Raw genomic sequence first — 25,551 nt, 5'->3', positions numbered from 1 at the left:
TGCCCTCCAGCACGGCACAAAGCCTCAGATCCCAAAAACAGAGACATCTCTGCTGAGCCCAGCTGCCTATTTAAGGACATCCAGGTGCTGCCAAAACCCGGACCTGCACTTGAACTCCGGTCCGGTATTTGACCTCACCTGGCTGGAAACCAGCCCAGCCGCACATGCTGGGAGGAAAATACCTGCCTTGCCAGACACAACCCCTCACTGTGTCACATCCCCCCCTTTTCCTTTGTTCAACCCTGAGGGGGTGGACACACACCAGACAATGCAACCGGGACAGGGCATCCACCTTTCCCTGCAACCAGCCTGCTCTGTGTTCTACTGAGAACTTAAAGTTCTGCAGAGACAAAAACCATCTGGTGACCCGGGCATTCCTGTCTATGGCCTGGCTCATCCACTTAAGAGGGGAGTGGTCGGTCACCAGGCAGAATTTTCTCCCCAACAAATAGTAGTCGAGAGACTCGAGTGCCCACTTGATAGCCAGGCACTCTCTCTCTCCACTATACTGAACCTGGTTTCGGCTGGGGTGAGCCTGTAGCCTAGGAAGACAACGGGATGCTCCTCCCCGTTAATTTCCTGATACAGTTCAGCACCTAGCCCTACTTCGGAGGCATCCGTTTGTACCACAAACTCCCTCTTGAAGTCAGGCGTCACCAAAACCGGTGACCCACATAGGGTCGACTTCAATGCGGCAAAAGCCTCTTTTGCCCGATCATCCCAGCGAACTATCACCGATTTTCAAGATTTACAAGAGCCCTGTCAAGGGCGCGGCTAGAGTAGAAAAGTGGGGAACAAACCTCATGTAATAGCCCACGATTCCCAGGAATGACTTTATTTGCCTAGTTGTGACAGGTCGGTGCCAATTCCGTCTCGCCTCTATTTTGTTCACTTGGGGCTTAATGGCTCCGCTCCCAATGACATACCCCAGGCATGGACCAAAGGGTAAGACCTTATATTGATACAGCCCCTCAGGCGTGATGAAGGCAGTTTTCTCTTTGGCAGTCTCCGTTAATGGCACCTGCCAGTACCCTTTCGTGAGGTACAAAAAGAAAAATACTGGGCTTGTCCTAACCTCTCGATGAGCTTCCCCATCCGGGGCATGGGATACGCATCAAATTTGGAAACCTTGTTAAGTTTTTGAAACTCGTTACAAATCCACAACGTCCCCGTCCGGCTTGGGTATCAATACTATAGGACTGGCCCACTCACTTTTTGACTCCTCAATGACGTCTAGCTGCAAAATTAGCTGCACCTTCTCCGATACGGCTTGTTGCCGAGCCTCGGGTACCCGGTATGGTTTTAATCAGACTTTTACCTGAGGCTCTGACAATGTCATGCTCGATTAAGGAAGTGCGTCCAGGGAGGTCTGAGAAAACATCCGTGTTCCAAATAACAAACTCCCTGGCCTCCTGAGTCTGTTTAGAGGCTGTCAGCAATTTTTACAGTGGCAGCCGCCTCTCTTGCATCAGACAGAGGGGCCGGTACCTCTTCTCCTAGAAAACCCGGCCGCGGCCTGTCTTCTGTACAGGTTTCCCTATCTTTCCACTGTTTGAGTAAATTTACATGGTAAACCTGCTCCGGCTTTCGCCAACCTGGCTGGTGTACCTTGTAGTTTACATCTCTAATTTTCTCGAGTACCTCGTAGGGCCCCTGCCACCTAGCCAGGAACTTACTGTCCACGGTCGGAACCATAACCAAAACCCAATCACCCGGGTTAAAGATCCGGCCACGGGCCTGTCGATTATAGACCCGACTCTGGGCTCGCTGAGCTGCCTCCATATGCTCCCTAACAAGAGGCAACACTGTCTATCCTATCTTGCATCTGGGTAACGTACTCAATGACACTTTTATGTGGAGTGGGTTGTTGTTCCCACGCCTCTTTGGCCACGTTGAAGAGACCACGAGGGTGTCTGCCATATAGCAGTTGGAAGGGCGAGAACCCAGTAGAGGCCTGGGGTACCTCTCATACTGCGAACATGAGATAGGGCAGAAGGAGGTCCCAGTCCTTCCCATCTTTAGACACTACCTTTTTCATCTTCAACATATTTTTTTATGTTTGGTCAAACCGTTCTACCAGACCGCCCGTTTGCGGATGGTAAACGGACGTCCGTAGTTGTTTTATGTGCAGCAACTTACAGAGTTCCCTCATCACCTTGGACATAAAAGGGGTCCCTTGGTCGCTCAGAACCTCTTTAGGTAGTCCCACTCGGGAAAACATCTCCATTAACTCCCTAGCTATGAGTTTGGCTGAGGTATGTCGCAGTGGCACCGCCTCCGGGTACCGAGTGGCGTAGTCTAGAATGACTAAGAGGTGTTGATGCCCTCTGGCGGACTTCGGTACTGGCCCTGTGAGGTCCATAGCTATTCGGTCAAACGGTACTTCAATAATAGGGGGAGGTACTAGAGGACTATGGAAATGTGGCTGGGGGCTAGTTATCTGGCAGGTCGGGCAAGACTTACAAAACTCTTCCACTTGTTTGAATATGCTGGGCCAGTAAAACCGCTGTAGAATACGATCCTGAGTTTTCTGCAGCCCCATGTGACCCCAGAGAATGTGTTGGTGGGCTAGATCTAACACAAGCTTGCGATAAGCCTTGGGGACCACCAACTGTTCAATAGGCTCACCCCGTAGTTGGTTTACCCGATACAACATATCCTGATGAACCACAAAACAGTGAAAAACTGACTCTGCCCCAGGTTATTGTGGTTCACCATCTACTATTAACAAATTTTCCAAGGTGCGGGATAGGGTTGGGTCTTGACGTTGGGCGGTACCAAAATTATCCCCGGAGACATTGAGGTCTGCCAATTCAGGACCCGGCGGCAAGTCCTCCACATCTCCAACCATCACACTTAGCGGGGTTTTCTCCCCCCTCTTCCACCGAAAGTGGCAGTCACCCCTACCGCTGACCCTTCAGTCTCAGGTTCCCAGGGTTCTGGTCTCCCCCCTGAGCCAGGACACTCTGCTAGGGTCAACCGTATCTCATGGGTACCAGTCACTCTCATTGCAGGCCACAGTGCTGGGAAGCCTGGGAAGTCTCTCCCTATTATAAGTTTGTAGTAGTGTAAATTTGGGGCAAACTGCCACTACGTTAGTCCATCTACAAGCCCCTGTGGTTAGAGACACCAGGGCGGTGGGATAGTCTTTTAAGTCTCCATGGATGCACATGAACCCGACTTTCCGGCCAGTATACTCCACTGACGGTACCAGGGGAGCTCTTACTAGGGACACTAGACTCCCTGAGTCCAGCAAAGCCTCCGCTAGAGTGTCTCCTACCTCCATCTGGCACAGGTGGTTTAGAGTTTTTGGGTTACCTGCTGCACACAGCTTCCTGGCATATAGCGACTGACAGTAGCCATAGTTAGTATCCATGGGTTCCACCTGATGGGGGCAGTCATCTCTTACATGGCCCAGCTCCTGACACCGCCAGCAGACTATCGGAGTCAGGTCTGTAGAGGGTACACTTTGGGTGGGTTTGGTTGGTACGAGTCGTCGGGTCTGGGATGGAGATTTACAGGGTTTGACAGCCCCCCTCCCAAAAGAACCCCCTGTAGCCTCGTAGCGCTCCACCAGGTCCACCATTTCTAGGGAGTTGCCAGGAGACACCTGGTCGATCCACTGCTGGAGAGGGGGTGGCAGAGCCCTCCAGAACATATCAGCCAATAGTCTATCCCATATAGCCATGGGACTCAGCACATCAGGCTGATGCAAGAGATGGAGTAAGTCATAATACTGTGTCCTCACAGGCTTCACCGGCTTAAACCCCCACTGATGTACCCGCTGGGCCCGGACAACACATTCAGCCCCAGTCTTGCCAAAATGTCACCCTTTACTTTTTGTTAGTCGGCCGCTTGATAGTCTGTCAAGTCGAAATACACCTGCTGGGAATCAGATGCCAGGAATGGAGCGATGACCTCAGCCCACTGGTCGCTTTTCCCTGATGGACACTTTCTCGTACATCGCCAGCTAGGTTTCGATGTCGTCTGCGGGGGTCATCTTAGGAATCGCGGCACGGACTGCTTTCCGGGCATTGTGGACGCTCGGGGTTGCTCCTGCTGTCTGCAAAGCCATCATGTGTTGTAGCAACAACTGGTTAGTCTCCTGCTGCTGCTTATTAGGCTCGTGTTGCTGCAGGTTTGTCTCTCGCTGCTGCAGATTAGCCTCCAGGAGGGCCTTCACAACAGCCTCCATTTTGTTGTGGGGCACTGGTTGTAATACAGCTGGTTTAATGTACGACATACAACCGTGCCTGAAAAATGCAAAAACCCCAAATATCGGCGTTCATGCCAGCCTCACTGCTCTTGGCCGCATCCTCCACCAATTGTGGGGTTTCACTCGGGTAGACAGGGTAAGCGGGCGCAGTACAGAGGCAAAATACAAGTTCTTAACTCAAAACGCCAGTGTTTATTCACACTTAAAGGGGTTATCTAAGTAATTTTTTTGTTCTTTCTATGTTCCTAACTAGGCAAATGTAACAGCTTTCCAATTAACTCACTTTATCTCCAGTGGCTGGTTTCTCAGATTTCACTGAGGGTCACATGACCTGTGATGTCAGCTTCTCTCCCTGCTCTGATAAAGCTCATTCACAGGCCTGTAAACGAGACGTCACTGTGCTGGCCACGCCCCCCTTCACTGCCGTCTACTCTCTGCTAGGATTCTTAACCCCTTCAGCTGCACAGCTCTGCAGGCAGTGAGGAGACAATGCTGGGCAATGGAGCTGACATACTAGAGAGACCATTGCACAAGAAGGTAGGGGGAAGATCCTGTGTGTATTAGCAGTGTCATTATACAGCTGGGACTTGTAATTCTACACATACAACATGCTGCAGAGTCTCCGAGCAGGCAGACATGTCACTCAGGGCAGCTCTTGTATTCACTCCCTTAGCAGTATCATTATACAGCTGGGACTTGTAGTCCTACACATACAACATGCTGCAGAGTCTCCCAGCACTCAGGGCAGCTCTTGTATCCACTCCCTTAGCAGTGTCATTATACAGCTGGGACTTGCAGTCCTACACATACAACATGCTGCAGAGTCTTCCAGCAGTCAGACATGTCACTCAGGGCAGCTCTTGTAGCCACTCCCTTAGCAGAGTAGGGGGAGGGGCAGAGATTGTTTTTATTGCATGTAAACAAAGGGCCAGAAAAGAAACGGGGAAATGAGGAAATATATATATATTTTTTTTTAATTATTTTTTTCATAAAACTTGCTTAGCTCAGTTATATATCAGATTTTCAGTGCTATATTATTTTTTTTTCATAACTCGGACAACCCCTTTAAGGCAATTGCACAAAACAGCACGTAACTTTGCAGACTTGGGGTTAATTCACACATAATGGAAAGTTCATATAGCACAAGTCACCTTGCTAGCAGTTCTGCCTCCAGTAGTCCACAGCAGGGGGCCTGTTTCCCCAGCATGCGGCTCTCAGCACTCCAGCACGGCACAAAGCCTCAGATCCCAAAAACAGAGACATCTCTATCTATATATCTATCTATCTCACATCTAACAATCTATCAATCATTTCATTTCTAGCTATTGATCTATCTCATATCTGTCTATCTATCCATCTGTCTGTCAGTCAATGCATCTATATATCTCATATCTAGCAATCTATCAATCATGTATATCTATTGATCTAATACCTACCTATTGATCTATCTTATATCTATTTCATATCTGTCCATCTATCCACATGTCTGTCAGTCAATGCATCTATATATCTGTCTATCTATCTATATATCTCATATCTAGCAATCTATCAATCATGTCTGTCTATTGATCTAATACCTACCTATTGATCTATCTCATATCTGTCTATCCATCTGTCAGTCAATGTATCTATATGTCTGTCTAGCTATCTGTCCATCCATCCATCTATTTCATATTATCCATCCACCAATCTTACTCATCATTTTACTTAAAGGGGTTGTCTCACTTCAGCAAATGGCATTTATCATGTAGAGAAAGTTAATACAAGGCACTTACTAATGTATTGTGATTGTCCATATTGTCTCTTCTGCAGGCTTCATTCATTTTTCAATCGCATTATACACTATCCAGGAGTAATGACCACCATGCAAACTAGCAGCGGTGGTCGTTCTTGCAGCTTATATGAAAAAGCTCCTGCCTATGCACACTCCTGCTTTCCAGGCAAACAGACAGGCCAGCGCCTCTTCTGATAGTGTGTAAGCATGGCCACAACTCCTGGATTGCAGTGTGGTCATCACCCCTGGATACAAGCAGAGTATAATATGATGGAAAAATAAATGAAGCCAGCAAGTAAGCAATATGGACAATCACAATACATTAGTAATTGACTTGTATTAACTTTCTCTCCATGACAAATGCCAGTTGCTGAAGTGAGACAACCCTTTTAATGTAATAATGTTACATAGGAATGAGGGTACTATAATGGAGATACTGGCAGTTGACTCTGTGACATTGTAGGAGGCATGCCCTCCATTTTGGGACAATGTTGAAGGCAGTATGCATTATGGGGATACTCCTGAAGGTCAGCTCTATATTTTGGGTGAACTGTTACAATTCGGCATGGTTACAAGCAGGACTCTTAGAGTTACTGAGACAGGCTCTGTAATGGAGGCAATTTGATTATTAACGTTATAGTGGAAAAGGGGCTAAAGATGAATTTACACAGCTCGAGAATTGGGCAGATTACTGGGAACGACAATCTGGCCATGTAAATGTGGTTACTGAGACAGGCTCTGTAACCAGTGGCGTACCGCCAATAGAGGCAGACCAGGCAGCTGCTATAGGGCCCCTGAGGGAAGGGGGCCCGCAGTGGAGGATAGATCCCGCCCACTAATTACAGTTGTATAGCTACCTGTTTAAAGAGAATGTAAGAAGTGGAGAAGGACCTTTCGTGATGTCATCAACCATGTGACCAGTGCAGGAAGCCAAGGAATATCAGAGCAGCAGAAGTCTGAAGGACCTTTAATGATGTCATCATCATGTGACTAGTGCAGAGGACTGGTGAAAGACGCTGTGCGGGGGTGGAGCTTCTGTGTGGTGCCTGGAGGAGAGGTTAGTGGTGTCCTGGGATAGTCTATTTAACAGCCTAGAAAAGCTGGGAGTTGTAGTTTGGTCCTATTGTATCCCTCTCCATGTAATTTCAACTTATATATTTGTATAGTCTGGTAATGCTAGGAGTTGTAGTTCTCTCTTCTTCTACCTCCTCTCTGTAATGTATACTGATGCCCCATAATAAGTCTGGCCACACTGGGGGTTATGGCTATTTCCTTTTAAAGCTATCACCTAGTACAACTGGATGATGCCATATAATAATTTGGACATGGTGGGAGTTGCAGTTCTCTCTTCTTAGGCTGGGTTCACATCACCGTTTAGTTTTCCGTTTTGCGTGCAGGACGTTTTTACATTAAAAAAAAAATGATCTCAGACAGGAATGGCTCAAACTGATGCCAAATGTGATGAACTGATGCTTGAAATACAGGATCTGTTTTTTTCTTTATTTTTCTGTTCTTCCAATAGATCAGACATACGGAAAACTAACAGTGGTGTGAACTCGGCCTAATACTCTGTCTGTGTATTATCCACTTGTATCCAATAATAACAGCCTGGACATGCTAGGAGTTGTAGTTCTCTCCACTTTTACCTCTCCCTGTGTTTCCCCCTAATTTCCAATAACAACAATCTGGTGATGATGAGACTTATAGTTCCCTTCTCACTTTTATAATGTTCTGCAGCAGCTGAGGTGTGTATTAGGGTTTGTTCACATCTGTGCTGGTGACGGTCGCTGTTCTGCCCTGTAATAGGAGCAGAACAAAGAAAATCACTGCAGTTCCGGATCTGGCACTTCATGGACGACAACACCTGACGGATCCCCCTGACTATGATGAGATTTAACGGGTTTCCATCTGCAAGGCTATAAAATTGTGTCCAGCATTTATGACCTGATCTGCGACTGAGGCCCCTAACACAGATGTGACTAAAGACTTATATGTTTTCTAGCAACAGATTATGATGTTCTGCAGCAGCTGACGTGTATATGATGATGTTCTGCAGCAGCTGAGGTGTGTATGATGATGTTCTGCAGCAGCTGAGGTGTGCATTAGGAGGTTCTGCAGCAGCTGAGGTGTGTATTAGGAGATTCTGCAGCAGCTGAGGTGTGCATTAGGAGGTTCTGCAACAGCTGTGGTTGTATTAGGAGGTTCTGCAGCAGCTAAAGTGTGTATTAAGAGATTCTGCACTAGCTGAGGTGTGTATTAGGAGGTTCTTTTGGGCTGTTAAGGCAGCCATACATAACCAATATATTCTGACTCCTCACACACATTCAACTGTGTATTTAATGGGGAAAGCCGCTACCAGACACTTGGCGGCAGCTTATCTTCCATTAGGACAAAGGGATGAAGATGAAAACATTACTTTCGCCCAATCCTCTCCGCCGATAGCATCTTTTGGGGAAGAGCTGGGAGTTCCCCATATGCATTAAACTGTTGGTCAAATCAGCTGTTCTCGCCAGTTCAGCTGATAATACTCTGTTGCATATAGGGGCCTTTACCGTACGGGCCTTTACCGTCATTCATACTGGCCATACATGTTCAACGAAATCAGGCGATGGACTAAAGATCTTTCGGGGAATATTCATTCAAAGAAAGATCTTTCGTCTAAAAATAATCATTCTTTTGTGGACAAAAATTTCAAAAACAGCCAACTTCTTGGTGTTCTGATGGTCTGTCCTTGGTCTTTGTTGCATTTCACCTGACAAACAATTGTTTTGGTTGAAATAGTCAGCTTTGATCAACTTTAGACTGTGCATGGCCACCTTTAGAAATGGTAAGTCAGGTCAGCAATGGATTATAGTGAACCATACAGGTGAAATTACCTGAGTTGTAGGAAGTGTGAATAGTTATTGAGAGACTATATATATATATATATAACAGTGATATATAAAAAACACATCTGCTTTGTCATTGTAGAACGACTTTGCTTTATTTTGTTGGAGAACATATTTAGCTCTGTTCTTACATTTATTTTTTGTTCTAATAAAAAGTCTATTTCGTGTACAAAAACCAGGCTTAAACATACGAAAACCAGGAACAGCTTTACATAGTAAGTGGGTGATAAGTGGGTGATGAGTGGGTGATGAGTGATTTACTAGAAAATAAAAACAGTACAAGAAAACGGTTCCATTTTCTATACCCATGAAAACATTTCTCAAGAGTCTTTTAATCTATACTACTGCTTCTTTTTAGTCACTTGTATACACAACATACACAAATTATTATAACTGACCGACTGTGTAAAAGTTACCCAGGCCACCAAACAACTGCAGTTGACTTCTTATGCTGCCAATTAACAGAATCTATATTTGCTCAAATATGAAACATTAATTTGTAACATAAAAACAAATGATGATGATGATGATAAAATATGCTATTAGGACTCTTCACAGCTCACTTTTGGTCTTTCACATGGTTGAAGGGCTGAGGATTAATTGTAACCACTACTGCTTCATCAGTGAAATGATGTACAGTTCAGCAGGTGGACACATACGTAAGATGAATGTTGTCCAAACCTGAAGATCATCTAATGTTTTTCGTGGGATTCTCCTGTCTCTCTCCCGATGGTAGGTGAAGGGTCAAGCATGTTGGTGCTCACAGGAGATAAACTGACACCAGAAGTATCTGGCAGTGGCACGGACGGTGTTGCAGAAAACTAGAAGATACAAATAAAGATCCAACTGACTTGATCCCAAACTAAGGAACATAAGGGTGATCCCTATAAAAGCCCTAGAGCTCTCCCTGACTGCTCAGCCCATGCAAAGATCTTTATGATAGAAAATAGCATGCCCTCGTGCCTAGACTGTGTGACACCTGAAAACCCTATAATAGTGAGGGGACACGACCGCCGGCTCCCTACACTTAATACGGAGGGAGTCAGGGTCACCTAGGATCAAGCCAAAAGGAAAACACAAATAAAGGAACAGACTTATCTGAGGAACCAGGCAGTTGCAGCATCTAGCAGTGAGCACAATCCAGGAAGTTGTATAAACTGCAAAGTGATGCAGTATGGGAGGGGATATAAAGGGATGCAATCAGTGCAACTAGATGACAGCTGAGAGAGGGAAATGAGATGACAAAACGAAACCAAAACAAAAGAACCTCAAGCAAGAGGTACTGAAGAACGTCTGTCAGAGCTTCTCAGATATCTGGCGGTGACAGTACCCCTCCTTCTATGAGTGGACTCCGGACACTTAGAGCCCACCTTCTCAGGATGGGACCTATGGAAAGCCCTGATGAGACGAGTGGCCTTAATGTCCGCCACTGGGAACCACATCCTCTCCTCAGGACCATAACCCTCCCAATGAACGAGGTACTGGAGAGAACCGCGGAAAATGCGAGAATCCACAATCCTAGAGACCTGAAATTCAAGATTACCATCAACCACAATCAGAGGAGGAGGCAAAGAGGAGGGTACAGTGGGTTGAACAAAACAAAACCAAAACAAAAGAACCTCAAGCAAGAGGTACTGAATAACGTCTGTCAGAGCTTCTCAGATATCTGGCGGTGACACTTAGTGTTCTTTCATATCCACGTTTTAGGTCTCCGGCAGGGAACAGCTTTGTGGAGCTATCTGGATCCGGCATAACTGGATGTTGCCACATGCCTGCCGGCCTCATTGACTATAACGGGATTCGGTGGAGATCCGGCCTCCACCCAACAACTATGCCTGGATATAGCCAGACAAAAAACATTGTGAAACTAGCCTTACTCCTCTCTCCTTACTGACAGAACATGCAAGCTCATCCAATACTAGTACCTAGTGATAGACAATCTATAGGGTTGATTTATAGGGTGAATAAACAAAAAAAGGCAGAGATACATGGTAACTCCAGATAAGTGTCCATGGTCACGAATTGTCATTTTCATTCTCACTAACAGAATAAGGTCACTTTCACAAAATCAGTATTTGGTCAGTATTTTCCATCAGTATTTAAGCCAAAACCGGGAGTGAGTCTAAAACACTTAAGAGGCACACTTTTTTCCATTATATTTTTTCTTTGTGTGATCCACTCCTGGTTTTGGTTAACAAATAGTGAAAAATAACTGACCAAATACTGACTGTGGAAATGGCCTAAAAAAAAGAGTGCTTGTAAGGGAATGGGGCGTTCCCTCTGGATCAACTTGCAGGATAACAGGCTGAACTGGATGGACAGATGTATTTTTTAAGCCTTATAAACGATGTTACTAAATTGTGCACATCTCATGTCCCCCTTCCTTATGTACGCTGTCCCTGTCTATATGTTTGTCCCTAATTGTGTGCTGTGCTCATTGGTGGCAGAGGAGCGCAGCACAACCTAACTTAGCCAATGGGAGCTGTGAACCTTGTTAGGTGTTGTGCGCAACGCCTCCCCTATAGGGAAAACTGACCAATTAGGAGAGAAGAAGCAATTGTGAGTGGGGTAACATACCGTGGTGAGGACAAACGTCTGAGGAAACAGGAATTCTGACTAGGAAACATCTGATCTTTAGTGAATGAAGACCTAAGGAACAGGACTGAGAGGAAGGCCCATAGAGGTGTTCATAGTTATTAAAATTAGCAGCTGAAGAAAAGAAGCAATTAGCTAAAAAGAAAGACCAGTGATTGAGAGTGAAGGAAAAGTCCAACAAGGGTAAACAGACTCCATTCAAACACACTGCGCCTGCACTAAACTCACAGGAGTACAAGTGAAGATGTCAGGTGCAGCCTATTTTAACGGAGAAGTCATCAAATGGAGGTGGTTTGCCTGGTCACAAGAACAGCGGCTATCTTATGGACAGGACCCCTGTGTGGACTGCACAAAAGGCTTGGAAAACGAGGGCGTATACCTTATGAAGTATAAAACAAAAGTTATATTAGTAAGTGCCATATAGTCATCGTACAAACACATAAAGTGGCCAACCCTTAAAATAAACGGCTTTGTTGGAAACCATGATACAGTGTCTGAATGTAAGGAGAAGTCAGTCAGGTTGTCAGAATAAATCCAGCCATTCATTGGTTTTTGAGTAAGGCCTCATGCACACGGCCGTGTTCCGCGGCCGAGAGCGGACCGTGGAAACCCGGCCGGGATTCCTGCTGACAGCATGAGTGCACGGCGTAATTGGTTGCTATGACGCCGTGCGCTTCATGCAGCCGCTGCTGTACAGTAATACACTAGTATGCTGTACTCATGCTGTCAGCAGGAATCCCGGCCGGGTTTCCACGGTCCGCTCTCGGCCACGGAACACGGCCGTGTGCATGAGGCTTAAAGTGGTTGTCAGTGTATAGGGATTTCCACAGTTCTGGTGATTAGGAACAGTTCTAGCCTTGGATAAACTGCTCTGCTGGAAATAACAATACGGTGACTAATAGTTCCTAATATCACAAAAGTAAGTCTGCCATATATAATGGACTAAAGGCTCCGTGCTATTATATTGACTGATGTGTGACAATCATCATTTACTTTTATAAGGTCATGTTCAAACATGGTAGATTTTTTGTGGAATTATAATTTTGTGGCAAAATTGCATCATTTTCTATCATTCCCATTAAAGGGGTTGTTTTGCCTAAGAGCTGACAACCCCAATAGTCCTAAACCGTGCTTCATTAAAAGAAAAAAACTGTCACCCCTCCGCGATCCCACTGTGCCAGTGCTGGTGCCCCATTCTCTGCCACTTCTAGTCCCCACAGGACCAAGAAGTGACTGGGTGCTATGTCATCTACGGCCAATCACAGGCCTTAGTGGTCACATCTGCTTGAGTGGTCAGGAGGAGACCTCACTGACTTCTACAGGAGAGTCTACTAGGCATGGAGTGTGACTTGTGCAGAGGTCATTGTACAAGGAAAGAATAGATAAGCTTCGACAATCCCCCATTATGAATAGTGCAGAGCTGAAACGATTACTGGATTAAATCAAGTAACTCGACACAAAAAAATCTAAGGATTTGTTTGTGCGATGTGACCACGGAGAGTGAGTGAAGGGCTTGTTATTACTCACGCTCCGTGGTTTCCCGCCGGCTTGCACCGCACTGCATTGTCCTCCTGACGTACACACATGGTCAGGATGTAGTCCACGTAAGCACGCACTATGACCTGACACTGTGTGCCATCCAAATTGGTCGGCAGTGTGTATAAGAAATCAGGGTACTCGGTCAAAGGGTCGGATTCCCCAATAAACGAAGAAAGTAGAGGACCGGCACTCCTAAATTGCTGGTGGGTTGAACCCATCAGCAACTTGGGAGTGCCGATCCTCTACTTTCTTCTGACACTGTGTGCCGTCAGGAGGACAGCGCAGCTCGTGAAGAAGAGGCTGGAACAGCTGTGGAGGGTTGGCGGCACCCCTACGGGAAAGGTAAGTATTTTATTTCACTGGAGCTGGGGACTGATGGCTAGGAGTGGAAGATGATGGTATTGGGAGAAGCCTGAATGCACTGGGGGGGGGGGGAAGACCTGATGGCATCGAGGGGGGGCCTGATGGCACTGAGGGGGAAACCTGATGGCACTGGGGGGGGGAAGCCTGATGGCACTGGGTGAGAATCTGATGGCATGGGGGGAGCCTGATGGTGCTGAGGACTGATGGAAGGGGGTCTGATGTGTTTTTATAAAGGAAAATATTCTTTTAATTAGGTTTTTCTTAATAGAGGAATCGGTAGAATAGCAGGTAACTGCAGTAAAGTGATCTGTACAGACCAAGAAGTGGCGCCAATTATTAGGCTTTAGAGGCCAGTGCGAAAACTGCAGGATTTTATGGTTTTTGTTTAAATATAGATATTGACATGGAAAATTAAAAATACCCACCAAATATTCTTAAAAAAATACGCTAAACATAAAAACGGGATTTAAACAATCATTTTCTAATCACACATTTCCTTTAAATATGCTCAATGTATACTTGAAAAATAGGATCTTTCTGATGATGACCATTTCACACTGACCTTCAGAACATTCCTGGCATCAAATGACTCCCTTTCTCTCTGGCCAGGCTTGCCAGGGAATATAATGGATCTTCCTTCAGCTGTAAAATATAAAAGCGGGTTTATGTAGCCTAAATTACAGTAATAACAAGAAAACGATACTACATACAGGTGAATGTGGCCGTAGCCGACCGTAGATAAAGGTCCATATAAAGAGGGTAAAGAGGCTCAATATTAGTTTTTTTAATAAAGAGAAGACATTACCTCCACATACAATACTAAAGCAATCATAAAGTAAAAGGCCTTGTTAATTAGCTGAGCTTTATTGTACCTCTGTGACCTTTCCATCCTTGATCAGGAATGCATCGTAAACTCATTACAGACACAACCTAATAGAGCCTTATTATTGTAATGACTATGCAGCGAATCTGGAATACAGTACAGCATTGCGCTCAGAATGCCTTCCTTGTTTCAGCTGCAACAAAGCAGTTATTTTACTAGTGGTAAATCTGATTTTCATGTGGATCACGCAGCACAGGAATGCTTGAACACTTTGCTCTTATTAGCTGTTGTTTTATAATGACCTAAAGAGGCAGTTAAACACTATAGAGCTTTTTACAAGCAGATCATACAATCTAATACTGCCTAGCAAATATGAATGTATTACAGTTCTCACAATTTAAAGGGGCAGCATGAAATCCAGACAGGCTCCCTGATTACAAATGGTAAAACATTTTTTACTCTGAAACACGGCGGCATTTCACCCCCGAAAGCAGGATTTCTGAGAAATTATATATATATTGTGGCAATGTGAATAGTGATGGGTGCAGTAAAGTTCCAGGGAAGCATGGAAAAGGGGTGTTGTTTACACCAGGAGTGTGTCACCAAGGGGCCCGGATTTGGTGGAGTAAAGGCCCTAGATATAGGTGGCCACTAAATTAGTTGGTGTACACCAAGATAGTTAGCTTAGCTGACTCCAGCTAGTCCAGGGCAGGCTTTTACTGGGAATAGGCAATGTGCTGGGTGGGTGCCTGTTCCCCATGCTCCAGTCTGGGATTTTGGAATATGCCCATGTCCAGGGATGCTATTTAATCCTGTTGCTGGACTTGGGTGTCGCTCCCAGTCTGGGAAAGGAGCAGGCTGTGTCGAGGCCTGTGGGAGCTGGGACCCTCTAACCATGTGTGTGGGGTAAGCACTGGTGATGTGTTTTGGGGAGCAGAGTGGTAAGACCCAGATCCCGATAGAGAGGGAAAGACTGTTTAATCAGTGGCCAGACGGCTGAGGATTTATGTTTTGGATTTATGTTTTGGTTGCTGTTTTGTGCTTCAAAATAAAGCATCGTTTGGACTTCAATCTGGTGTCTGTAGCAAAGTCTGTGAGAATGACCCCCGGGTAAGAGACAATCCCTTATATACATATATACACACACATATATATACACATTTATATTTTTCTCTAGAGGGCCGCACAGCCCTCTATGTGCTAGCCTGACTGCCAATAGGTACCGGAATGAGATCCTTAGACCCATTGTGAGACCATATGAAGGTGCAGTGGGCCCTGGGTTCCTTCTGATGCATGACCATGCTAGGCCTCATGTGGCTGAAGTGTGTTGTCAGCAGTTCCTGCATGATGAAGGCATTGATACTATGGACTGGCCTGCCCGTTCCCTGGACCTGAATCCAATCGAGAACATCATGTCTCGTTCCATCCACCAACTCCCCATTGCACCACAGAATGTCCAGGAGTTGACTGAAGCTTTAATCCAGGTCTGGGAGGAGATTCCTCAGAAGAACATCCACCGCCTCATCAGGAGCATGCCTAGGTGTTGTAAGGAGGTCATACAAGCACATGGAGGCCACACACACTACTGAGCCTCATTTTCCTGTCTTGAGGCATTTCCACTGAAGTTGGACCAGGGTGAAATTTGATTTTTAAATTTTATTTTGAGTATCATTCCAAATCCAGAGCCCCATGGGATATTAATTTTGATTTACATTGATCATTTTTATGTTTTATTGTTCTTAACGCATTCCACTATGTATTGAATATTTTTATCTGGAATATTTAATTCATTGAGATCTAAGGAAGATGAGAACAGAAAAAGCAGGAGCTGCAGTGCAGAGCCATGTCAGAAGCAGCAGAAGAGTCAGCTACGTGAAGGAGGTATACAGACTCTACAGGTAGGACATTTTTAGTGAAGGTTATTTTAAAAGTTGTGGAGTGTTTCATTTAGGAGGCAAATGAATAATAAAATTTCAGTGTACAGGTGTCCATAGCCTTTAAATATTAAACATCTAATGTTAAAGACATTCCAGAAACATTTACTGCCCAATTAGTAAACTGACAGTGGAGACGGGAAAATCGAGGGACACTGTACAAAATCAGTAAGGTACCTCATGAACATCCTAAGCCTTTCTCTTTCAGTAGATCAGAGGCTGTAAGCATGTAAACTAGATGGCTAGATGCCATTCATACGCCTCAATCACGGAGGCTTAGAGCCATGTGCCACAGCAATTTTCTTCGGATATTTCAGACCACTACATTTTTAAACTTGCGACACCTCCACCAACCTCAATGTCAGTCTTAAGACAATCATGTTCTTAGACCCAGTGACACCCCTATTTGTGCCAAATTTGGGTTCTACTTAGTACTGCTATCTTGCAGATATTCCCCACTACAGTGACTGTAATTTATTCCAAATAGTAACTGCTCGCACCTTAAGTACATCCAGATGGAATCATTGCTCTTACCACCCATAAAATTCTAGCAGTCACATTACTGTAACCCCCAAAATACTATAGTATAGTGGTAAATAACGCTACTCCTATAAGACATATTCATCTCCTCTAGAGGAAGCTTACAGTTAAAGTGCATTTACACAGCTCGAGAATCGGGCAGATTATCAGGAGAGACTGTTCCGGCCAAGTAAATGTGCCGCTGATCACCCGATGAACGAGTGAAATGCTCACTCATTGGGTGATCCTGTCATTCATGCAAGCACCACCGATAATGGCTTCTGGGCAGCAGATCATGCTGTCTAAACAGTGATCTGCTGCTCATATATCAATAGATGTTGTAAGCAGGCTAAAAAACCTTAAGACGAATTCAGTATATCAAAGATTGGAAATGTGTGACTTTAGGAGGGGGCTACATTAAGTCGGTTGTTTTTCTTTGCATTGTATTATTATATATTTTATATAGGTTGGAAATTGCTTGAGACCATAGTGGGTCTTGTGTGTTTCTTCCAAGCTCGTATATTCTCTTATCTAATCAGGAGCCGTGCTGCGAAGGTAGAAGAGCACGCATTGCGCTTACAATTTATGGTGGCTGAATAGAGACGGAGCTGAAGGTCGGCTGACTGGGGAAACAGAGAGGATCAAGGGATAAGAACGGACAGTTGGCAAAACAAGCTTGAGCAAAGGTAAGGGCTCTTTCACACTTGCGTTCTTTTGTTCCGGCATAGAGTTCCGTCGTCGGGGCTCTATGCCGGAAGAATCCTGATCAGGATTAACCCCATGCATTCTGAATGGAGAGAAATCCGTTCAGGATGCATCAGGATGTCTTCAGTTCAGGACCGGAACGTTTTTTGGCCGGAGAAAATACCGCAGCATGCTGCGCTTTTTGCTCCGGCCAAAAATCCTGAACACTTGCTGCAAGGTCGGATCCGGAATTAATGCCCATTGAAAGGCATTAATCCGGATCCGGCCTTAAGCTAAACGTCGTTTCGGCACATTGCCGGAATCCGACGTTTAGCTTTTTCTGAATGGTTACCATGGCTGCCGGGACGCTAAAGTCCTGGCAGCCATGGTAAAGTGTAGTGGGGAGCGGGGGAGCAGTACACTTACAGTCCGTGCGGCTCCCGGGGTGCTTCAGAGTGACGTCAGGGCGCCCCACGCGCATGGATGAAGTGATCGCATGGACACGTCATCCATGCGCATGGGGCGCTCTGACGTCATTCTGGAGCACCCCGGGAGCCGCACGGAAGGTAAGTATACTGCTCCCCCGCTCCCCGCTACTACTATGGCAACCAGGACTTTAATAGCATCCTGGCTGCCATAGTAACACTGAACGCATTTTGAAGACGGATCCGTCTTCAAATGCTTTCAGTTCACTTGCGTTTTTCCGGATCCGGCGGGCACTTCCGGCAAATAGGAGTACATGACGGATCCGGACAACGCAAGTGTGAAAGAGGCGAAAGAGGCCTAAGAAGCCTTAATTTTTACATTGCCTTCCGTTCCTTCTTTTCCATGCGACTCTCATCCTGGGTAAGCTGTCCACTAAGAGTTCAGTAGTGCTATAAGCTTAGTTTCTAGGTAGCTCTTTCCAGTTTATAGTGACAAGGACTCTTAGGGCTGTTTCACACGAGCGGATGCCGTGCGTGGCATCCGCTCCGTGAAAGAGTGCCAAGACCCGATGCAGACTGCAGAGGCACGGAGCAGTCACATGACTGATAATGCTCCGAGCCTCTCTGTGAGATAAAGTTGTCCCTGTGATTTCGTAGTAAAGAGATCACAGAGAGGCACGGAGCATTATCAGTCATGTTACTGCTCTGTGCTTCTGCAGTCTGCATCGGGTCTTGGCACTCTTTCACGGAGCGGATGCCACGCACGGCATCCGCTCGTGTGAAACAGCCCTTAGGGTACTTTCACACTAGCGTTATTCTTTTCCGGCATTGCGTTCCGTCCTAGGGGGCTTAATACCGGAAAAGAACTGATCAGTTTTATCCTAATGCATTCTGAATGGAGAGCAATCTATTCAGGATGTCTTCAGTTCGGTCTTTTTTGACTTTTCAGGATGGAGATAATACCGCAGCATGCTGAGGTTTTATCTCCGTCCAAAATTCCGGAACACTTGCCGGATCCGGCATTTTTTCCCGTTGACATTCATTAATGCCGGATCCGGCCCAGAGTGTTCCGGCAAAACGGATCCGGCATTGCGGTCTGCGTATGCTCAGACCGCAAAAAATGTGAAAAAAATAAATGGTGTTTCTGTTTTTCCAGATGACAACGGAGAGACGGATCCGGCATTTCAAGGCATTTTTCATACGGATCAGGATCCTGATCCGTATGACAAATGCCATCGGTTTGCATACGTTTTGATGGATCCGGCAGGCAGTTCTGGCGACGGAACTGCCTGACAGAATCCTCTGCTGCAAGTGTGAAAGTACCCTTAGGCGCTCTCAGCCAGTACCGGTGGTGTAAAAAAAAGTCTGGGTACTTTGTGTGTGTTTGGATCCAGTTTCCATCTGTGTTGTATTAGTGTACTGAACCTATGTGCAGGAGAAGTAGTGTGCAGCAAATAGAAGGTGTGGCCCTAAAATGTTTCTGGGGGTAGCCACTGAGAGCACCCCCAAGAGCTTCTAACAAGTAGTTAAGGGACTAGTGATTTCCGGCTCCATAGCAACAGGTTAGAGTCCCTGCTGTAGCTGATGTTATTTATAGTAGTCAGAAGAACTACATAGGATTCCAACCCTATAGCGAACAGTAGGAGCCCCCGCTGGAGCTGATGATTTATAGTAGTCAGGAGAACTACTACAGGTTTCCGGCTCCATAGCGACAGGAGTCCTGACGCTGGAACTGATGATTTAGACTAAGCTAATTTAGAGATGGGCAACACCCAAGGTAGAAAGGGACCTACAGGGATCCCAGCTGCAGCATAGTAAAGAAGATAGAAGGCAGACAGGCAGAGGAGAACATCAGCAAGCTAACGCTAGTGTGGTAAACTGAATCCAGAGTAGTGAGAAAAACCATGTAGGGAAAACAAAGGGTGGCTGAAACATAACCAGCTCACAGAACAGACAGAGGTATGGCTATGAGTATCTTGGAAGTGCATACACGAGGTTGTAGAGAGACAGAAAAAGTGGCAAGAATTGTTATGAATGTTATCATGATAATGTTAATCCACCTCCCTAACCAGAAAGGATAAAATAGGTCTGCCAGCCTATAATGGTCCTAGGGGATGGACCTGCAGGATCTGAGGGACCCAGAACCCAGATTGGAGAGAGAGTTGTGGTGCTCCTCATCCACACCACGTAAAAGGATTGTATCCTGTGTTGATCACACCCAGACCACTGTCCCAAAAGACACCCATTTTTTTAAGTTTGGCTAGGGACTGTGAGGATGACACAAAAGCAGGTGAGGAGGAAAAGTTAGACCAAGCAACTGCAATTCCTTCGACATCCAGTATATTCACTTCTCCCTGGAAGTTTTTTTATACCTTAACCAGGCTGGGAAGGAGAAAAGGGACCAGTCAGTGGATGTCAAAAGGATGGGCTGAAAATGGGGAAGGTCTAATACAGTTCCAAAGGAAACTCTGCCTTTCCAGGTCCCTCTACCTCACGATGGTAGACTCATCGGTCAAAAACCTTTATGTGTGGTTTAGTACATAGCCCAGAACAACATAGGCAAGGTGGTTAAGGTACCCCAGAAATACACGCCTCACTCCTTTTATCTGTTTCAATGCTTGTAGTTAGACTGTACTCAACTACCCAAGGTGGGCGTGTATGAGTATTTATTGATGTGTGTTGACTTCTTTTTAGGATGGCCAGAAGCATATCCGGTGGCTAAGGCCACAGCCTAGACCACAGCCAAGAAGATTATTGCCAAGGTTGTATGCAGGTATAAGGTACCTCAGACCATTGAATGTGACAGAGTTACTCACTTCACGGGTGAAGTGATGAAGTAGATAATGAAGTCTCTGGGTGTAGAACAGGCCTTACATGCTTCGTACCATCCAGAAAGCAGCAGTAGGGTAGAAAAACTAAACGAGACACTAAAGTTAAAGATTCAAAAAGCCATATCAGAGACTGTTAAGCCATGGACAGAGTGCCTGCCGGTAGCCCTCTTTTCAGGAATGTATACCCCTAACCATAAGACAGGCCTTAGTTCCTATGAAGTCCTCTTTGGGTCAGCACCTAGGACAGGATTGTATTTCTCACAACAGCTCCAGATGCAATATGACAGATTATGTGATTAGTTTGCACAAGCATTTGACTAAAATGAATTCTCGAGTTTTTGCTTCGCTTTCAGATCCTGATAAAGTACCAAAAACCCACCCACTTGTGCCTGGAGATTGGGTGGTGGTAAAGAGACACGTTAGAAAAGTCCTTGAGTCCTGATTTGATGGTCCATTTCAAGTGTTGTTGACCACAAGCACATCAGCGAAGCTCAAATGAAAGCCTAATTGGATCTACGCCAGCCATTGCAAGAAAATATTGAGTCCAGAGACAGTAAAGGATGGTGTTTCTTGTTCCCCCTTGTGTGGCTGCTGATCCTGACCCAAAGAATAGAGTCTCCAAATCAGATAGTAAAAATAGGTTTCTGGGCCATGAGAAGCTGTGTAAAAGGAAGAACAAAGCTGATACAGTTCAATACTTCCAGCCCCATGGGGCATGACCCACGGATATTATTATTAACCAAAGACTCTCAGTATTAACAGTTTTTATGTTCATAATACACATAGATCTAAATAGCACCACATATAGTACTCAACTTAGTAAGTGAAAGATACCCATGTAATCAGTTATTACTTGTAGTATTGTTTAATTTAAATGAAATGCCTTATTAACTTCTATGCTTTTTCCTTTTCTAGGATTAGGTCAGCACTTGAAGGCCTCTTCATCTTGATTCATAAAAAGGTTGTGATTAGTGCAGATGTTCAGGACTTCAGGGTCTTGGAGAATCGGGTCAAGATGCTAGGCTAAGTCCTGCATTTGACATAAGGTAAAGTGAAGTACCCAGCTTTGGGTGTCCTGCCCATCTGCTAAAATCACAAAAGGAGGGAATTTTGATGGAAATGGTCTGAACTGTAGTGAACTGTTGTTAAGTTGTGTATGCCCTGGAGCTTTAAGGCCGGACAGGCTTTGTTCTTTCTGGCTTTTATATGATGTTGCTAAAGAATGCTAACCTTGAGATAAGATGGTGCAGAAGCTTTTTAAAGTGGTTATCCAATACCATAAACTCCCCCCCATGTGCCAGGCTACTCACAAGGAATATACTTACCCTGATCCGTGCTCCCTGTGCCACTCCTGGTCCCTGCGCCGCCGATGCTGCTTCTCCCCGTGCGCCGATGAAAACATTCGGCGTCGGGGACGAGCAGCCAATGGCAGACGGGGACGGGGACGAGCATGTAAATGGCTTTACTGCCAAGCTAGATATGTTCAGGACCTTGCCTTCTTCCTCATAAGCTCCATGGTGTGAGTGATACATGAAACATTAGCGGTATATAAATACTGGAAATAAATGGCTATTATCTCTATTAAAAAGGAGTCCAAGGAACCGCCAAATGAAGTAGAAACTGAAATGACTACAAATAAACCCAAATTTACAGTATTTTAGTACTTACACTTATGATCAGGAATTAAAGGATACCTGTCATCATGAAATGCAGTCCAGTCTGCAGGCAGTATGTTATACAGCTGGAGGAGCTGAGCAGATTGATATATCGTTTTGTGGAAAGAGATACAGTAAAACTTTATCTTTTTTTCAGTAAAATATCTGCTCTTTCTGAGTTCAGAGGTCTCATCAGTGATAGGACTGCCCACATGACTCAGAACGAGCAGAGATTTAAATGTATACGGTTTGCTGAATCTTTTCTCATAAAACTATATATCAATCTGCTCAGCTCCTCCTGCTGTATAACGTGCTGCCTGCAGACTACACTGAATTTCATGGTCAATGGTTCCCTTTAATGTACTGGAGATACCACAGGACAGAAACATAAGAGCCTCTGTGATTCTTACTCCAGATAAAAGAACATGTACAAAACTTTTCTTTCATTGACAGAATTCAAGACATCTGAAGCAGTGTAGAAGCCTATTATGTACAACACATCAAGTTGCTGTCCTCTCCTTCTTAAAACTCGAGCACTGAACATTGTTTTCTCTGTCAAGAAAAGTCACTCTATATTGGATGCATTGTCTGTTACTTCTATTTCTCTTCTTGTAGGTTGCAAATGTGAAGACAACAAAATATGAAAGTGAAACACAGAGGAGATCAACCTTATGAACTATACACATATTCTCGCCCTATCATGATCAACAAGACATAAACACTTGCCTAAGGGGTCTCGTCGGAACAGTGTGTTCATAACCGTAGCGTGAAGTTTTACTCTGTCCCAGTCTTTTAGCATCAGCCCTGAGCCCACAAATCTCTGCATCAGGCGATCAACTATGAGCTGCAACCTGTGTGAGAGAGGGACACGTTTTATACATCTTCTGCAATCCACTTGAGGAGCACACAGATAACAGCTTAGAAAAGAAGGCAGCTACTGCCATGATACAATTTATACAGAGTATAAAAGGAAATGCCTGTCATTCACGAAAGGTAGCCTAATCCGTGACATCTGTCTTATAAGGTATGCAAAGTAGATCCCACGTAGGGTGAAGAAAAATTTTCTATCTTGTGCCCCTTATTGGGGGTAGCTACCCTATAATTCAATGTCTTAAAGGTGTAGTCCCACAAAAAATATTGTACAGTTTTCAAACCAACACCTGAATCTGAATACTTTTGTAATTGCATGTAATTAAAAATTAAGCATAGCCACTGAGGTATTTAAAGGGAATCTGTCACCTATTTTGACCATATAAAACCGTTTACATAGCAATGTGCAATAAAGTACCTTCTTACCTACATGTGTCTTCTTTCTTTTATTCAACTTTTCATTCTTATAAAAAAGCGATTTTTCTGATATGCAAATTAGGTTCCAAGGTGCCCAGAGGGGCGTTATTACTCTGCTCTAGTGCCCAGTAACGCCCCCCTGCAGTGCCCAGCCAGCCTTTCTTCCAAGCCCAGCACGCCTCCTAAGAAATAAATGTCCTCCCACATACTTGCCGAACGGCGCCGCCCCCTCCCCACTACGTCATTTAATTTATTCATTGCACAATCGCGCTTCCTCCTCTCTTGGCCTAAGGCGCCACCCTCTCCCAATTACGTCATTTAATTTATTCACTTTATCGGGCATTCCTCCCTCCTCTCTTGGCCTACGGCGCCGCCCCCTCCCCATTACATAATTTATTTTATTCATTGCACCGGCCCTCCCTTCCTCCTCTCTAGTCCTCCGAAATTCCGCGCAGGCGCAGTATCGGTGAGTGCCTGCGCCTGCACGATTCTCCTGTTCCAGAGGGCAACAGCCTCAATAGTGTCACTGAGCATGCGCCGACTGTCATGCACTGTTTCTTCTAATCTGATTGGATCAGTGTCCTATACCATAAACCTTTAATTGGCTCAGTGTACCATACCATAAACATCTGATTGGCTTTGTGTTTATGAAAAACCCGGTATCACCGCCAGCTCTGTGATAAGATCTGGCAGACGTTCTTCTCTACCTGTTGTATGATGTTCTTTGTTTTGGTTTCACTTTCTCATCTCTTTTCCTTCTCCCAGCTGTCACCTATTTGCACTGATTGTCTCTCTTTATATTCCCTCCCATACTGCCGCACTTTGCGGTTTATACTTCTTCCTGGATTGTGTTCACTGCTGGAGGCTGCTTCTCCTGATTCCTCAAATAAGTCTGTTTCCTTTATTTGTGTTTCCTTCCTGGCTTGATTGTAGGTGACCCTGACTCCGTCCTTATTAAGTGCAGGGAGCCGGTGGTCGTGTCCCCTCACTATTATAGGGTTTTCAGGTGTCACATAGTAAAAGTTACGAGGGCATGCAATCGTCTACCATTAAGACCTTTGCATAGCAGTCAGGGAGATCTCTAGGGGTTTTATAGGGCTCACCAATATGCTCCTTAGTTTGGGATCAAGCCAGTCGGATGTTTATTTATAAGTTCCAGCTTTCTGCAACACCATCCGTGACACCCGGACTCTATTGTATACCAGCTATGTGTGTACTTACTGACCCCCAGCCGGCGAATCACTTTCAGTAGAGGAAGCTACTCTAATACTATTATTCAAGAAATCAAAGACTACTGAAACAAACTCAGCAAGTGTGCTACACTAATAGGAAATTAAAGTAGGACATCGTTAACTATATGGTTACAAAATACATTTGATGAGGTCAAGAGGTAGCTGGAAAGCAATCTGCTAGCATGAGCCACACTGCACTACACTAATTGTCAGAGAACTATTTGCAATTATTTAAATGTAATAGAAGACTGTAGCTAAGAAGATGAAAAGCTGGTAATTTCCCTATTTTTATTTTACTCGCGCTGACACATTCCACAGTACTTTACAGACATTAGCATTACACTGTCCCCAATGGGGCTCACAATCTAAATTCCCTATTAGTATGTCTTTGGCGTGTAGGAGGAAACCTGAGCACCTGGAGGAAACCCACCCAAACACGGGGAGAACATACTCAAAACTAGGACCAGTGCCAACCACTGAGCCGGTATGCTTCCCTATCAGCTTATTTAAAAGTTCTTTACATATTATATTGTGTAGTGTCATGACCAGAATTTGAACATGGCACGCTTGTGGGTGTGCAAAGTGCTTGTAAAAAATCTAAAAAACTGATCAGCAGGCCTGATGCATATTTGAAAGCACCTTGTCCAATTAGGACAGCCCCTTTAAGAGAGTGGACTATAAGACAGAAAACAGGAAATGAGGACAATACCTGTGATTGTAATGCCCTGTCAAAACAACATATGAGTATGGGCAAAAGGTGGCCCAACAAGTAGGTTCTTATAATAA

General features: G+C 45.0%; 1 protein-coding gene across 2 annotated transcripts in view; it reads right to left on the bottom strand.

The window, feature by feature from the left end:
- ASCC1 (activating signal cointegrator 1 complex subunit 1) overlaps positions 1 to 25,551 on the bottom strand; it is a 331,000-nt gene that overhangs the window by 150,221 nt on the left and 155,228 nt on the right. For both annotated transcript variants that reach the window (XM_044297852.1, XM_044297853.1), the window contains exons 8-9: positions 22,973 to 23,097; positions 13,938 to 14,017 (exon numbers count right to left, since the gene is read on the bottom strand). In XM_044297852.1, coding sequence (XP_044153787.1) covers positions 13,938 to 14,017; positions 22,973 to 23,097 — 205 coding nt within the window. The remainder of the gene's footprint in view (positions 1 to 13,937; positions 14,018 to 22,972; positions 23,098 to 25,551) is intronic.

The sequence above is a fragment of the Bufo gargarizans genome, chromosome 6, assembly GCF_014858855.1.
Source record: "Bufo gargarizans isolate SCDJY-AF-19 chromosome 6, ASM1485885v1, whole genome shotgun sequence".
Lineage (NCBI taxonomy): Eukaryota > Metazoa > Chordata > Amphibia > Anura > Bufonidae > Bufo > Bufo gargarizans.
Note: the sequence above shows the minus strand (reverse complement) of the source record. Positions and strands in the feature narration are given on the sequence as shown.